This window comes from Rhinichthys klamathensis, unplaced genomic scaffold, assembly GCF_029890125.1.
Source record: "Rhinichthys klamathensis goyatoka isolate OS25496 unplaced genomic scaffold, OSU_Roscu_1.1 h1tg000011l_1, whole genome shotgun sequence".
NCBI lineage: Eukaryota > Metazoa > Chordata > Actinopteri > Cypriniformes > Leuciscidae > Rhinichthys > Rhinichthys klamathensis.
This window is the reverse complement of record NW_026606564.1, coordinates 14,733,199-14,748,238: the sequence shown is the minus strand read 5'-3', so window position 1 is coordinate 14,748,238 and position 15,040 is coordinate 14,733,199. Positions and strand designations below refer to the sequence as shown.

The 15,040-nt window shown below is 47.6% G+C and overlaps 1 protein-coding gene across 1 annotated transcript in view; it reads left to right on the top strand.

Annotated features, from left to right (window-relative positions):
* The window catches only part of LOC130100130 (oxysterol-binding protein-related protein 1), a 40,925-nt gene extending 31,341 nt beyond the window's left edge, over window positions 1-9,584 (top strand). Inside the window, exons 11-13 of the mRNA XM_056265628.1 lie at window positions 7,162-7,285; window positions 7,752-7,842; window positions 9,294-9,584. Coding sequence (XP_056121603.1) covers window positions 7,162-7,285; window positions 7,752-7,842; window positions 9,294-9,396 — 318 coding nt within the window. The 3' untranslated portion in view covers window positions 9,397-9,584. The remainder of the gene's footprint in view (window positions 1-7,161; window positions 7,286-7,751; window positions 7,843-9,293) is intronic.
* The last annotated feature ends 5,456 nt before the right edge of the window (window positions 9,585-15,040 follow it).

The following is a 15,040-nucleotide window of genomic DNA, read 5'->3' as shown; positions in this document are numbered from 1 at the left end:
TGTTTCATTGTCCATGGGCCATCTTTTCCACCCTGTAACTGTAATGGTATGTTGTGGGAAGAAGCACGAAGAAGAAGAATCAGGATCCCTATCGGTCAGTCACTACAACGTAGGTCAGACTACTAGGAATATCGCTAGAGAGGCCAATCTACTTCGAGTGAAACTAAAACAAGCCAATGCACATTGGCGTGCAATCATTTGCATCAGCTGTGCAACTCTGAGCGCGGGTATTTAACGAGCAGCTGTTGTGATTACACACTAGCTTTTTGCTTCGGTGCCAAACACTTCATGCTTAATCTACAGAGTGTGACTCTACGAGCCTCTTCGTTGGATCTCTCGGGTGAGGGCGTTACAGCACGGCAGCGCGAGCAGTCTTGTCCTCTCTCTTCTGTCTTTGTCTTTTTGTTTTGTGTTTTTTTTTTTACCAAATTCAAAAAGCTGTTTTAACAGCTGGTAAGGTGCGCAGTTCAGCGCTCAAAGGCTGTTCTCACAGCCGGTAAGACCTGCCAGCGAGAGAGAGAGAGACGGCGCACAGACGGGTGCACATTCCCGTCTGTGTTCGCGGTGACTGTTCCCCTGCATGCTTCAGCACTAATGCGAGTAGTCCCTAAAAGACCAAACACAGATAGAGAGCGTCTTTTTAAAGATGACATTCTATCTGTGTGTTTCTGGATGCGGTCCTTACCTGGGCTCACAGGATGGTCACAAACGCTGCCTCGTGTGTCTGGGCATTAAACATGCTGAGGCAGCGTTTGTGGATGAGTCATGTACCCATTGTGGGAAGATGACCATCGCGGAGCTACGGTCGCGACTCTTGTTCTTGCAAAGGGGCCGTGCCTCTGCCTCGATCCAATCCTCCTCAGAGGGTTGCTTCGGGCGGTGGCGCGGGTGACCTGAGGATTACGGTGAGTGCGTCTCCTTCGGGGAACCAACCCCCTAGGAGCCCTCACCCCTCTCATGCTCCGCAGCCAGTTGAGCCTCCATTGGAGAGAGCTGGACCATCCTCAAGGTGTGTACCGGTTGTCTCCTTTGGGGCTCCCAGTGAAGACCAGATGTCGGTCGCTGCATCGGAGGGTGGGTCAGACCTCTCTGCGGATGACGACTCGGCACTGCTGCCTCCTTCGGGGGTGCCAGCGGTGCCTGAGACGGACCCGGAGATGATGGCCATGCTCTCCCGGGCCGCCAACGGGGTCGGGCTCGTTTGGAATCCTCAACCGTGTCCCGAACCCTCGAGCTTGGACGATTGGTATCTCGGGGTGGCGCGTGCTGGTTCTCAGCAACCCACCCCAGTGCCTTTCTTCCCCTGGCACCTTTTACTGCCAGAAACCGTTCCGGTGGCTCCTCCCCCCTCACCACCCTTGATGGCGGGGCGGCTAAGGGATACGCGCGCATCCCGCCAGTGGAACGGGCCGTGGCAATGCAACTGTGCCCTAACTCCACTTGGCGTGGAGAACCGTGTCTCCCTTCCCGGGCCTTAGGCTTACAAGGCTTACAAGGCCTGTGGGGAAGCTGCCTCTGCCATGCACGCCATGGCTTTGCTGCAGGTCCATCGGGCCAAGGCACTGAAGGACGTGCATGAGGGTGGTCACGATCCCCAAGTTCTTCAGGAACTTCGTAACGCGACGGACCTCGCGCTTCGTGCGACGAAGGTGACCGCGCGGTCGGTGGGTCATGCGATGTCCACCCTGGTGGTCCAGGAACGCCATCTCTGGCTGTGTCTGGCTGACATGAGGGAGTCTGACAAACTCCGGTTTTTCAACTCCCCTGTGTCCCAGACCGGCCTCTTCGGCGACGCGGTCGAGAACTTTGCCCAGCAGTTCTCGGCTGTACAAAAGCAGACGGAGGCCATCAGACACATCCTGCTGCGGCGGCCAGCTGCTGCCTCAACCCCACCGCCTGCGGCACCTCAGTCTGCTCGTCGCCGAGGGCGTCCTCCTGCGTCTGCCCCTGCTCCGGCACCGCAGCAGCAGCCTCCACCTAAGCGGCGCCGTAGAGCCAGTCGCAGGCAGGGCGCCCCGCCTGGGAGATGGAAGGGACTGCTCTCCGGGAGACGATAACCGCATCGCTCCCTCCCCCGGAAGAGGGCCGGGTGGAAAATCTTTTGTTTCGTTCTGTTTGTGTTCCGCCGCTGGCCTCAAAACCAGCGGTACCCAAATTTTCAATAAAAGAGCAGTTTCTACCATCTCTGGGTCAGAAGAGGACCCGGAGAGCAATGGGGGGACAGAATCCTCACCACTCTCATCCGCCTCCTCTGTCGCCAGTGAGCAGCAGTGTGCAGTTCGAGAACGCCACCGAGTCGCCTCCTGCACCTCCTGCCCTGTGGAACCAGGTAAGTGCTGCACAGCACACACAGACCCCGCTACGGGCCGCCTCCCAGAGAGAGCCTCCCAAGCCGCGTCCCTGTGTTCCACCTCGCTGCCCCACTCCGGGTACGCCTACGGTCCCTTTGGTCCCGCTTGCACGGTCTCTGAGAGCCTGGTTAGCGCTCCCCAGTCCGTCTCGCTGGCTCATTCGAACCATCAGGCTTGGCTATGCGATTCAGTTCACCCGGCGTCCCCCCAAGTTTCGGGCCATCCACTCCACTACAGTGAGAGCAGCCGATGCCCATGTCTTGCGTGCGGAGATCGCAGTCCTACTGGCAAAAGACGCGATAGAGCCGGTCCCTCCAGCCGATATGAGGTCAGGGCACTACAGTCCCTACTTCATTGTACCCAAGAAAGGTGGTGGGTTACGACCGATCTTGGATCTGCGGGTTTTGAATCGGAGCCTCCACAAGCTACCTCAGTCTGCTCGTCGCCGAGGGCGTCCTCCTGCGTCTGCCCCTGCTCCGGCACCGCAGCAGCAGCTGCGGTGCCGGAGCAGGGGTGACCGATCTTGGATCTGCGAGTTTTGAATCGGAGCCTCCACAAGCTACCGTTCAAAATGCTCACGCAGAGATGCATTTTCGGATGCATCTGTCCCCAAGATTGGTTTGCAGCAATTGACCTGAAGGACGCGTACTTTCATGCCTCGATTCTTCCTCGACACAGGCCGTTTCTGCGCTTTGCGTTCGAGGGTCGAGCATATCAGTACAAGGTCCAGCCCTTCGGGCTGTCCCTGTCTCCCCGTGTCTTCACGAAAGTCACGGAGGGGGCCCTTGTTCCCATGAGAGAACAGGGTGTTCGCCTCCTCAACTATCTCGACGACTGGCTCATACTAGCACACTCTCGAGATCAGTTATGCGAACACAGGGACCTCGTGCTCACGCACCTCAGCCAGTTGGGCCTTCAGGTCAACTGGGAAAAGAGCAAACTCGCCCCTGTGCAGAGAATCTCTTTTCTCGGTATGGAGTTGGATTCGGTCGCACAGACAGCGCGCCTCACAGAGCAACGCGCTCAGTCGGTGCTGAACTGCTTGAACACGTTCAAAGGCAGGACGGCGTCCCACTGAAATTTTTTCAGAGGCTCCTGGGGCATATGGCAGCGGCAGCAGCAGTAACTCCGCTCGGCTTGCTTCATGTGAGACCGCTTCAGCACTGGCTTCACGGCCGAGTCCCGAGATGGGCGTGGCATCACGGTACTCACCGAGTGGCAATCACACCGGCCTGCCGCCAGACCTTCAGCCCGTGGTCAGACCTCTTGTTCCTTCGGGCAGGAGTCCCCTTGGAACAGGTCTCCAGGCATGCTGTGGTATTCACAGATGCCTCCGCCACCGGCTGGGGTGCCACGTACAACGGGCATGCAGTGTCAGGTGTGTGGACGGCTCCCCAACTGCATTGGCACATCAATTGCCTCGAGTTGCTAGCAGTACATCTCGCTCTGAGCCGCTTGAAAAGGCCGCTACAGGGCAGGGACGTACTGGTCCGTACGGACAACACAGCGACCGTTGCGTACATCAACCGACAAGGTGGTCTACGCACCCGTCGCATGTCGCAACTCGCCCGCCATCTCCTCCTCTGGAGTCAGAAGCATCTGAGGTCGCTTCGAGCCATGTATGTCCCTGGTGTGCTCAACCATGTGTCCGACGAGCTATCACGAGCTGTGCTTCCGGGAGAATGGCGACTCCACCTCCAGGTGGTTCAGCTGATCTGGAGAGAGTTCGGAGAGGCTCAGGTAGACCTGTTTGCCTCTTCAGAGACCTCCCACTGCCAGCTGTTTTACTCCCTGACCGAGGGAACACTCGGCACGGACGCACTGGCACACAGCTGGCCCCGGGGCCTCCGCAAATGTGCATTTCCCCCAGTGAGCCTACTTGCACAGACACTGTGCAAAGTCAGGGAGGACGAGGAGCAGGTCCTTCTGGTGGCTCCCTATTGGCCCACCCGGACTTGGTTCCCAGAACTCATGCTCCTTGTGACTGTCCCTCCCTGGCCCATTCCTCTGAGGAAGGATCTTCTGACTCAGAGACGGGGCACCCTATGGCACCTGCGTCCAGACCTCTGGAAACTCCATGTCTGGTCCCTGGACGGGACGCGGAGGTTCTAGGTGACTTGCCCCCTGAGGTACTTAACACCATCACTTCAGCACGGGCGCCGTCCACGAGACGTGTTTACGCCCTGAAGTGGAACCTGTTCGTCGACTGTTCTTCTCGCCGAGAAGACCCCCGAAGATGTTCGATAGGGTCTGTGCTTTCCTTCATGCAGCAAGGGTTGGAGCGAAGGCTGTCTCCCTCCACCCTCAAAGTACATGCTGCCGCTATTTCAGCTTATCACGACCACATAGATGGCAACACAGTGGGGAAGCACAACCTGGTCGTCAGGTTTCTTAGGGGGTGAGACGATTAAATCCTCCTCGACCCCCCCTCTTGGGACCTTTCCCTTGTGCTTCGAGCACTTCAGGATGTTCCCTTTGAGCCTCTGCAGTCAGTAGACTTAAAGCTTCTTTCCATGAAGACTTTGCTACTGGTTGCACTGGCCTCTGTCAAGAGGGTAGGAGACCTGCACGCATTTTCGGTCGACAAATCGTGCCTAGAGTTCGGGCCGGGTGACAACCATGTGGTACTAAGACCCCGGCTTGGCTATGTGCCCAAGGTTCCTACCACTCCCTTCAAAAACCAGGTAGTGAACCTGCAAGCGCTGCCTTTGGAGGAGGCAGACCCAGTCCTGGCTTTGCTTTTTCCCGTTTGCGCTCTGCGTATGTGCGTGGACAGAACTCAAAGCGTCAGGACCTCAGACCAGCTCTTTGTCTGTTATGGAGGCCAGCAGAGGGGAAAGGCTGTCTCCAAGCAGAGAATGGCCCACTGGATAGTAGATGCCATCGCCTTGGCTTACCAAGCACAAGGCGTGCCCTGCCCGCTCAGGTTGCATGCACACTCCACGAGAGGCGTTGCATCCTCCTGGGCGCTGGCACGTGGCTCCTTGCTAACAGATATCTGTAGAGCTGCGGGCTGGGCGACACCTAACACGTTCGCTAGATATTATAGCCTACGTGTAGAGCCGGTCTCCTCCCGTGTTCTCACCCTAAACGGGTAGAAGCACCGAGAGGCCCGGCTCTGTCGGCTTGCTGCACCCTACTGTGCACCCTTATTGCTCCAGAGTGAAAACCTGTCGAGTCCTCCAAAACCCCTCGGCCCGGACATGGCGGAGCGTCCGGTGCCAGGCCTTTATCCGCTGAATCCTTGAGAGCGGGATCTGGGCTGGGTTCCATATGTGTGACCCTACGGGGATCCCATATGTGTATATTCTTCACGGCTGCTCCTAAGACGGAAGCCCGTGTCTTTCCCTTAGGCTAAGTCTCCCATTATTCATATGCAGTACAACCTTCGGGTTAGTCCATATGTATTTTCCACATAACTCTTTGAAGAAGTGGCTTCCTCAGCGTTCTCCTTCCTAATTAGAAAGGGCACGCTTTCCCAGTGTTATCCAATAATCTCACTGTATGGGTTATTACGGAACAACAGTGACAGATACACTCTGTGTAAGCCTCCTCCTATCGTCCTTCCAGGCAAGAAGGTGTAGAGGCTTGCACTGGGCGCTGGATGGGCTGCAGCAACTGTGGCGCTTTGGTAGGGATTCCTATTGGTCAGTCTGACCTACGTTGTAGTGACTGACCGATAGGGAACGTCTCGGTTACATATAGTAACAAGTGTTACGCCCAGTGGCTCAAAAGGGACGCAACAAAATTGGGACACCCGAGAAAGCCAAACTTTTAAAGCAAGTTATTTATTAACAAAGGGAAAACTGTACAAAAACTGTGTAATGTAGCAGTCAGGCGTCAGTAGTGTCATGCTAGATGAATGCATGGGAATGTAATGTGCTGTGGCGTCATGGTGCATGCAAAAAAGAAACATAACCAAGCAAATATCAAAAGCTATCAAATCAAATAGGCCCCGCATATCTGCCGTCCGTCTGGCTTCTTTTAAAGTTGAAAAGGGAAGTTGGCAGCAGGTGTCACTGATGTTGTCATGTGGAGAGCTGAGTAATCGTCCAACGCTGGCGAAAACCCCATTAAAGACACAGGTCGCCACACAAGTCATATTAGTAACCGAGGGGACAAACGAGTGGCAGGAACAGAACAAAGGAAAACAGGAACCAATGAATACTAACTAAAAGTCTATGAAAGTGAAACAGAGTAAGTGTCTGCGGGGGGCTCAGGTGCTGTCAGTCACAGGGATGACGGGCTGGGCTTTGGGCTCGGCTGGGATCGGGGTTAGACGCTCTCCAGAGTTTGCCCTGATCCAACAATAACGTCTCGTCGTCCAGGGCTGTCTTTACAGCGAGCTGGCTGAAACGGAGGGCCAAGTCCGTAAGGAAAAGCCCTTCATGGCCTAAGCGACGAATCTCTCATCCATTTCTCGCTCCGGTCTTCTGTTGCGGTGCGTTGTGGGAAGAAGAATCAGGTTCAAACAGTAATTTAATTATGTGCACAGGTATTTCCAACAATAGTTAGGCAGGCTATATATATAACTGAAAAACCTTTGGTGAAGTGATGTAGAACTAATGCCATCGAGACTTGGAACTAATTTAAGTGTACAGTTGTTTAAAAAAAAAAACCCACTTAAGAATGACTGTCCGGCAGACATGATCAAGCTTTCAACAATGTTGAATATGCAAGAAGACAAAAAACAAGACATTGATTTTCTTATATGCATTTTACCAACCCCTGTTAATGCATAAAAAGAAACATCCCTGTTTTGTGACAAACTGTCATTCATTCCTCTTTGTCTTCTTTCTCTTTCTGTCAGTACTATGCCTTTACATCATTTGCTCTGCAGTTGAATGAGTTGGATGCAGAGATGGAGCGAGTTCTTCCACAAACAGACTGTCGTCTGAGACCTGATGTCAGAGCCCTGGAGAGCGGACACATAGGTACATTAACCTCTTGTTGTATTCATTCACCCATAAAAAAAACATCCAACCAATTTCTGAAAAGCAGGATGGTTGAGTTTAGGCTGACAGCTGTTGTGTCCTTATCCCTAAAGCCCATGTTGAGCCTGCAGTCAAGCTTCCTGTTTTACTGACCATTAAGGTGCTGCTTATATCATAAACATCACCCTCCTTCGTTTTGTACATTTGCATAATGCAAATAAAACTAATGACAAAAGCACATCAACAAAAGCACTAAACGTTCAACTAAAATTCAAATTAAATAACACTGGAACATTGGAATGTTGTTGCAGTGCTCATTCAATATTATATATCTTTAATATTAAACGCGTATCAACATCCTGCCCTCAATGATGGACGACCCATCATCAGTTCTTGTTCAACTTTATATATAATGACATAATGTAAAACTACTTAATTATATATTGCATTGCTGCTGTTTCCCCAGATGTAGCCAGTGCAGAGAAGAACAGACTGGAGGAAAAACAACGCATGGCTCGGAAAAATCGCTCCCAATCAAATGAAGAATGGAAAATAAGGTTTGAAATGTTAGCTATTCTGCTTTTTTCCATGTTCATCTTTCTTTAGTGTGTAATTTTGTTGCTGTTTCAGCATTAAAAAAGCTCTGCAAAGCACAAAGTCCCTCCAGCGGGAGTTCTTCTCTATATCAGTGTCAGTGTTTCTGAACTCCCTGAAACGCCTCTATTGTAGTCGGTAACGAACACGTCACAGTATTCCTCATTATAATAATTCATACGCAGAATAAAGGGGCGGGGCCTGGTTGAGTTAGTAGTGAGTTGAAACTGGTGGTTATGGTAGGAGGCGGGACATTTCCCAAACCCGCTCGAAGCGGTTGGACAATCACAACACACTGATCCAGCTGACCAATCAGAGCACAGTGTGCTTTTCAGAAGGAGGGGCTTCATAGAGACAGGAACTAAACAGAGCGTTACTGACAGACTGGGAAGAGAGGAGCCGCAACAATGGAGAATATTGGAAAAATAAGGTGTTTTATGAACATTCAAGCATGAAAACCTATTCTAGAAGAGCCCAAAAACAAAATCAAGACTTTGTAAAAGGGAATAATAGGTCCTCTTTAATAAATACACATCAGAGTACGTAACTGAGGCGTCTTCTTTGCGCTAAAACGACGACCCCTTTCCACTAAGTGAGGTTGATCTGCACAATAACCAGACTTGAACTCTTACTGAATTTATCCTGATCCATTAGTTTACGATCCAGTTATGCAGGTAAAGCAATGAATCTTCATTAGTTCTAGACAGGAGGAGATTCCACAGTAAATTGTTGTGGGTGAAGCCACCATTTGATACATAATGCCTGTGTAAAATTTAAGGACAAAACAATGATTATTGTCTTTATCACTATTTATCATAATGATAAACTAATTTAGCAGTATAATTCCAGTGTTTCAGAAGCTGACTCATTTCCCAGACCTCACACACCAAGCCGACGTCAAAGAACTAGCGGCGACTGCGTCTGGGACAAAAATCAGTAGTCTATATTCGCCATTCAAAAACTAGGACTAGGACACAACTAGGACACAAACCATAAACAAAGCAATGCTCACTACCATTTTGAATATCAATCACGCTAACACTTTCTTCATTCCTGGCGGCTCATGTTATGAAAATATTTGCGTATTGGAAAGCTCAAAATTATAACAGCCTTCTAAGTCTGTACCGTCTTGACTTCTTTGCTAGCTTTCATCACTTTCGCTTTTATTCTTATACACTGACTCACTAGAGCTGACATGTGGAACATACCTCGAAAACTACCCTGACAGACGCTCACCGACGGCCCAACGCCCAACAGTCGTCTTGGTGTGTCATGGTCCTAAAGAGTCTGTGTGTTTACAGACATCAGCAGTGATTACGATCTGCAGTAAAGTTACGAGTCTGTATGTAAAGTTATTGTGAGGAGGGAATGATGGCATTATCTACACCTTAACATCAAACTCATGTTCACACAGGTGGTTTCATCAGGGGCCGAGCCCTCACACCAAAGCTCCAGATTGGCTCTACAACGGCAGCTACTGGAACAGGAACTACTCACAACTGCCTGATATATACTGACCTCAAACCACTGCAGACATCTGGGGGAATGGAGTACATGTACAGTACAAACGCCCTACTGTTGAGGAAATGTGTTGAGTTTATATAAATGCATCATATATGGTGATAAACTGACAAAGATGATACAGGGCATCATGATGTAAGATACAATAGTGTTTCTTGTACAACTCCTTTAAATAGATTAGGATCTCATTAAAAGAGCAAATGATTCACATCCATTTCAAATGTTCCAGGGTGAGACATAAATATTCTGAAGATATATGATGTGAAAATACTCTAATCGACTTAGATTGAAATCGATTTAATGTGAATATTGAACATTTCTGCTGAAGAGTGTTTTGGAAGGACAAAAGAATCTGCTTGTGTTTGATTACGACGGTACTCTTCATTTACACCAAACTGTGTCATTTTAATGCAAGTTTTAAATATTCGTGTTTTGACATTAGCAGGTTTGCTGAAATTCAACGAACAGGAAATCATAACATGAATATACAGAATATATAGAAAAAACTATATATGAATATACAGAATATACACAAAAATGTCATCATGTAAACACGTTTATTCATTCCATGTAACACTTTTTACCATTGCTAAATAAAGGCTTTCTGAAACTTGTATAGTGCTGCCGTGAGCTAGTGGTTTGGAGGAGAATACAATTAAATGTGTAATGTAATTCCACCGGATCTCCCCATTCTTCTGGCTTCACCAACTTGACCTCGGTCTACAGGCCCGCCAGATCCATCCTGGGGTAAAAGTAAAAAAAAATGTGTATTAAAATGTGCGTAGGATTCTTACTAAAAGTGTACGTACGTCCAAAAGCCTAAAATTGCGTACGCCCCCAAAAATTCAGACTTATTAAACCGTCCGGACGCACAACTGTAAGCATTTTTCCCTTTATAATACTATCTCCAAAATGTGCATACGCATGTGTCAGAGTTTGCGTGGAGAACCGCACATTCTCCCTTCAAGTTTGTTTTTTAAAAATCACAACCTTTGCGTGGGAAGTGGCGTACGCACATTTTCAGCCCTGTTTTGTGCGTACGGCACGTTTATAAATGAGGCCCCTGGTCTTTGGAGTGACGGCCTCAGCCTTTGACTTCCGACCGTCCGGCTCCGCCTTGGCCCTATAATCAGTCGACTCCATCCTTTCAGCTCCACAGGGTCCCCCGTCTCCAGACCTGCTTAATTTATGAATGGAAAGGACTTCTCTTTGGTCCACATGCAGTATCTGTCTTTAACCCATCTTGAGACCAACTCCTAAGGTTTAGGTCCAGACCCCCATAGAAATTCTTTAGGAAGGTGTGGATGCAGTAGCAGTGGCTGACACAAAGTGGCTCCATCCAAATCCATTCATAACTGTTCGGAAACCTTAAAATTGATATAAAATACAAATCCATTTCACACTTACTGGGAAGGCTTTCCCCAAGGTTTAAGAGTGTGTTTATGGGAATTTTTGACCATTCTTCTAGAAGCGCATTTGTGAGGTCAGGCACTGATGATGGACGAGAAGGCCTGGCTCCCAGTCTCGCTCTAATTCATCCCAAAGCTGCTCTATCAGGTTGAGGTCAGGACTCTGTGCAGGGCACCAAACTTTACACTTGGCACAATGCAGTCAGGCAAGTACCGTTCTCCTGGCAACCGCCAAACCCAGACTCGTCCATCGGATTGCCAGACAGAGAAGCTCTACGCACTGTTCTTGAGCTAATCTGAAGGCCACACGAAGTTTGGAGGTCTGTAGCTATTGACTCTGCAGAAAGTTGTCGACTTCTGTGCACTGTGCTGTAAGGGGATTTACAGTCAAAGACCCAGAACCAGATGTGATGAATGAAGACCCGGAGTCAGAATTATAATAAATTGAAGAAAAGTTTTACTGAAGATAGTTTGCAGTTTCATCAGGCAGAAGTTCAGCTTCAAGACTCACAAGGAGTTCGTAGGCCGCCCCGCGTACAGTTACAAAGATCACAGTGATTTTACCCTTCACAAAGGTCTAAGCTACGTCATTGCTTCAGGCTTGAATGATTCTGATTAGCTAAGAAATAGATAAACAGTAATTTTCCACACATATACAGATAGACTGAAGCATATCTCCATCGATTAAGCGGCTGACACTCGGACCCTGAAGTTAGGCACGTCGTGACCTTCCAGGTCGCAGATTTGGGTTGCTGGGAGCCAGCCTGTCCCGAACAACAACTCAGTTAATAATGCCAGTGGTTCCTTAATAGGGTTGCCACCTATGTCTGATAAAAAACCGGGACATATTACCCGCCCAACTGGGGGGGGGGGGGGGGGGGGGAGAGAGGGGTGTTTGAAGACCAAAAATGAACGGTTGAACACCAAAATTTAAATTTTAACTGTAGGCCCGCCTATACACCAAATGCTGCGCAAAAATATATCCTATATTCGCGTATTTTCAGATTTTTGTTCATGATTTTTTTTTTGCCCCTTTAATAAGCATTTAAAATATTCACAAATTATATGGATAAAATGGTTTTCTAAGGCCAAACACTATATTTCTAAGGCTATAGATGATTTATAGGCTATTATAAATGTTTCTGAAAAAGTAACGAGGCATTTTAATTGTTTATTAATAAACTAGTATTTTCTAAATCGGCTGCAACATATCTCCATCTCCGCTGTAAAGCAGATGCGCCTTTAGAGAAGAAATTCATATGGATTACATAATCAGACTGTATTTTCTTTTGATTCGAATTTGTTCGTTTAAAAGTGGACATTTCAAGCTTTAGCCTATGGGCTTGTTTATTTTGAGACGCGATCCAGTTCACGGAGACCATAAAAGAGCGCGACTGATTGTTTTATTTTATTTTACAAAAGCACAACGTTTTCTTGTTATTGTGAGTTTACACAAATAAAAGTAGTTGCGAATGATGTATTGTTGCGAATGATGTTTATTTTCTATGACCAGAAATGATAGAGTAGTAGGCCTATTTTAAGTTGTTTCCACTGTTGATAGAAAAACGGAAGTGCTCGCGCCCGCGCCTCGTGCAGCAAGCGCGCTCCACACTCAGATTACATGCGCTTCTTATGCGCTTCTTGAGGCAGACTCGACTCACACTAGCACACACACGCAAGGTCTCTCGCTCTCTGCCGTTGCGCGCGCTACACAGTTTGAACATACATATTCACGTAGCCTTTCGAAAACCGGGACATTCAGTGTCCCGGGAGAGTGCGTAAATTTCCCGGGACAGGTTATTAAAAAGAAGGACAATCCCGGTAAAACCGGGACAGGTGGCAACCCTATTCCTTAACCTGTAACTAAGAAGACTAACACACACACCGACACACAGCTTTTCCAAGGTTGGATTTGGCCAGGCTCTAACTATAAACAGGAGAGTCCTCTCAAAACATCAAGATAATACGTTCTTTCTCTCAAGGAGAAAACACTATAGTCTAACTGGAAAGTAAGGCTTTAACAAAGAAATAGTCCCTTAAACTATTTGTTCCAATGACCCTTTTATGTTTTAACTAGTGCTGGGCAACGATTAAAATTTTTAATCGCGATTAATCGCATGATTTTCTTGCGATTAATCGCGATTAATCGCATTGTTACGCGCAAACTTTAATAATGAATTCTAAAGTAGTGTGTTACTCACTTTTGATTTAAATGTACTGCTATATACACAAAAGTGTAATAACATGTGGTTTGCAAAAACTTTAAACAAATAAGGTGCTTTTATACCAGCAGTATTCCCTTTACACAGCAATAAAATATTTATTGTAAATCTCAACTTAAACATTAATGTAATCAAATAAAAAATTAAAACAAAGCTATTTGCCACTGCCAGGGCATTACCTTTTATCTAGCTTGTTAAAACGAGTCCAGTTTTCTTGTTTTTTTTTCTTAACAGGTATCAACAGGTGTCTTTTAGCAGCAGAAACAGTCTATGTAGTCAGAGGTCATGAGATATAAGTCGACCAACGTTACTTCTCTGATAGTAGCTTAGGTTTGGTCATGCCATGGTTTCCCACGTACACTAAGATTGCATCAAACAGAGGTAAAGCCCAATTTATACTTCTGCGTCGAACTTACGTCGTCCCCCTCACGTGCACCTCTCCAAAAATGTAACAACGCGTCAATTCTACGCGTACCGCAGGCGCTGTGATTGCTAGAACCACTCCACGGGTTTCACATGCTCCCTCTGCATGTGTAATTGCGCGTCAACGCGGACAACGACGCAGAAGTAAAACCAACCAACGCGTAGTGTATAGCGTAAGTCCGACACAGAAGTATAAATCAGCCTAGAGTGAGGTGAATTGGTCGAGCACAAGGTGCAGCGACAAGCGGGTGCGTTCTGTGAAACTGTTGCGCTCATGCTCGCCTCACGCGCTCGCCTCACGCACGCGCCCGCCCGTTGCCGTAGTTGAATTGTCTAAAAGGACTTTGATTGTCTATAACTTTTTGTACACGACGCGCAGCACAAATCATTGGAAGAGATCTGATCCTCAGCTCGCTGTTTGTGAGTTTCCAATATTTAAATAGTTATCAGGACATCAACAGAAGGGAATTCACATTGCAGAGCATCCCCGCTAAACTACACGCAGACACATCAGGTAAAGTTATGTATAATTTTAATTTAAGTTAAAAAGACTACAGCTGTGTAGCGCACAGAAGCCGTTGCCATGGTTACTATCCATAGAGCGCCTGTCATTCACTTGCGGAGTGAACCTGCCAAAGCCTCTCCACTGCTGGTTTGGGTGGGTTATTTGCTGGCTGACCAACATCCCACCCCTCCTGTGATCATGGTTTGACTGTAGGCCTATGTCCTATTCAGAGCCAGTGTGCAACGGACTTTCAAAATAAAAAAAATAAAAAAACTGCGCGATAATAACGCGTTAACTTGCCCAGCCCTAGTTTTAACACATGTTGAAGACCTTTCTCAAACACAAAACGAGTCCATATTTCATTTCTGGAAGCCGGGCTAAATGAGCAATCACTGTAACTGTATTCCTGACATCAGCCCCAGTCACCTCTCAGATATCAAATACAGACATTAGAGAATACATGAAAAGAACATTTCAGATATCACACAGGTAACTTCAATAACTAAGTAAAATCTCACAAGCCTAGAAAAGTCATTCAACTCATTTGATATTTAGAAGGAAAAATATTGCTTAATACCTTGATTATAATCACTCATTAGATATACATTGAAGCAGCAGTGGATTGCAGAACCCCCCGCCAGATATATATACATTTCTGAATTTTGTAGCAGGAAATTACTAGTCTTTTTTTTATTTATATTAATGCATTCTGATAGTTTTGTGAATTGGTGCGTTTCATTAGGCTGTGAATTAGAGCTGAGTATCATCGGCATAACAGTGAAAACTAATTCCATGTTTCCTAATGATATCTCCCAAGGGTAGCATGTACAGAGTGAACAGCAACGGTCCTAGTCCTGAGCCTTGTGGTACGCCATACTGAACTTGTGATCGTTATAATCTCTCTTTGTTCAGCACTTGGATCGATTGCTCCTGCTCCAATTTTCATTTCAGACTCTTTTAAGGATTATTGTGTTCAAGAAGATGATACAAAAACATAGGCAATCCTGGATAGTTGTCTGGACATCAGTTTCCCGGAATTTGGTTCAGAGGACGCTTTGTTTAACAGCACGCCTAATACCTC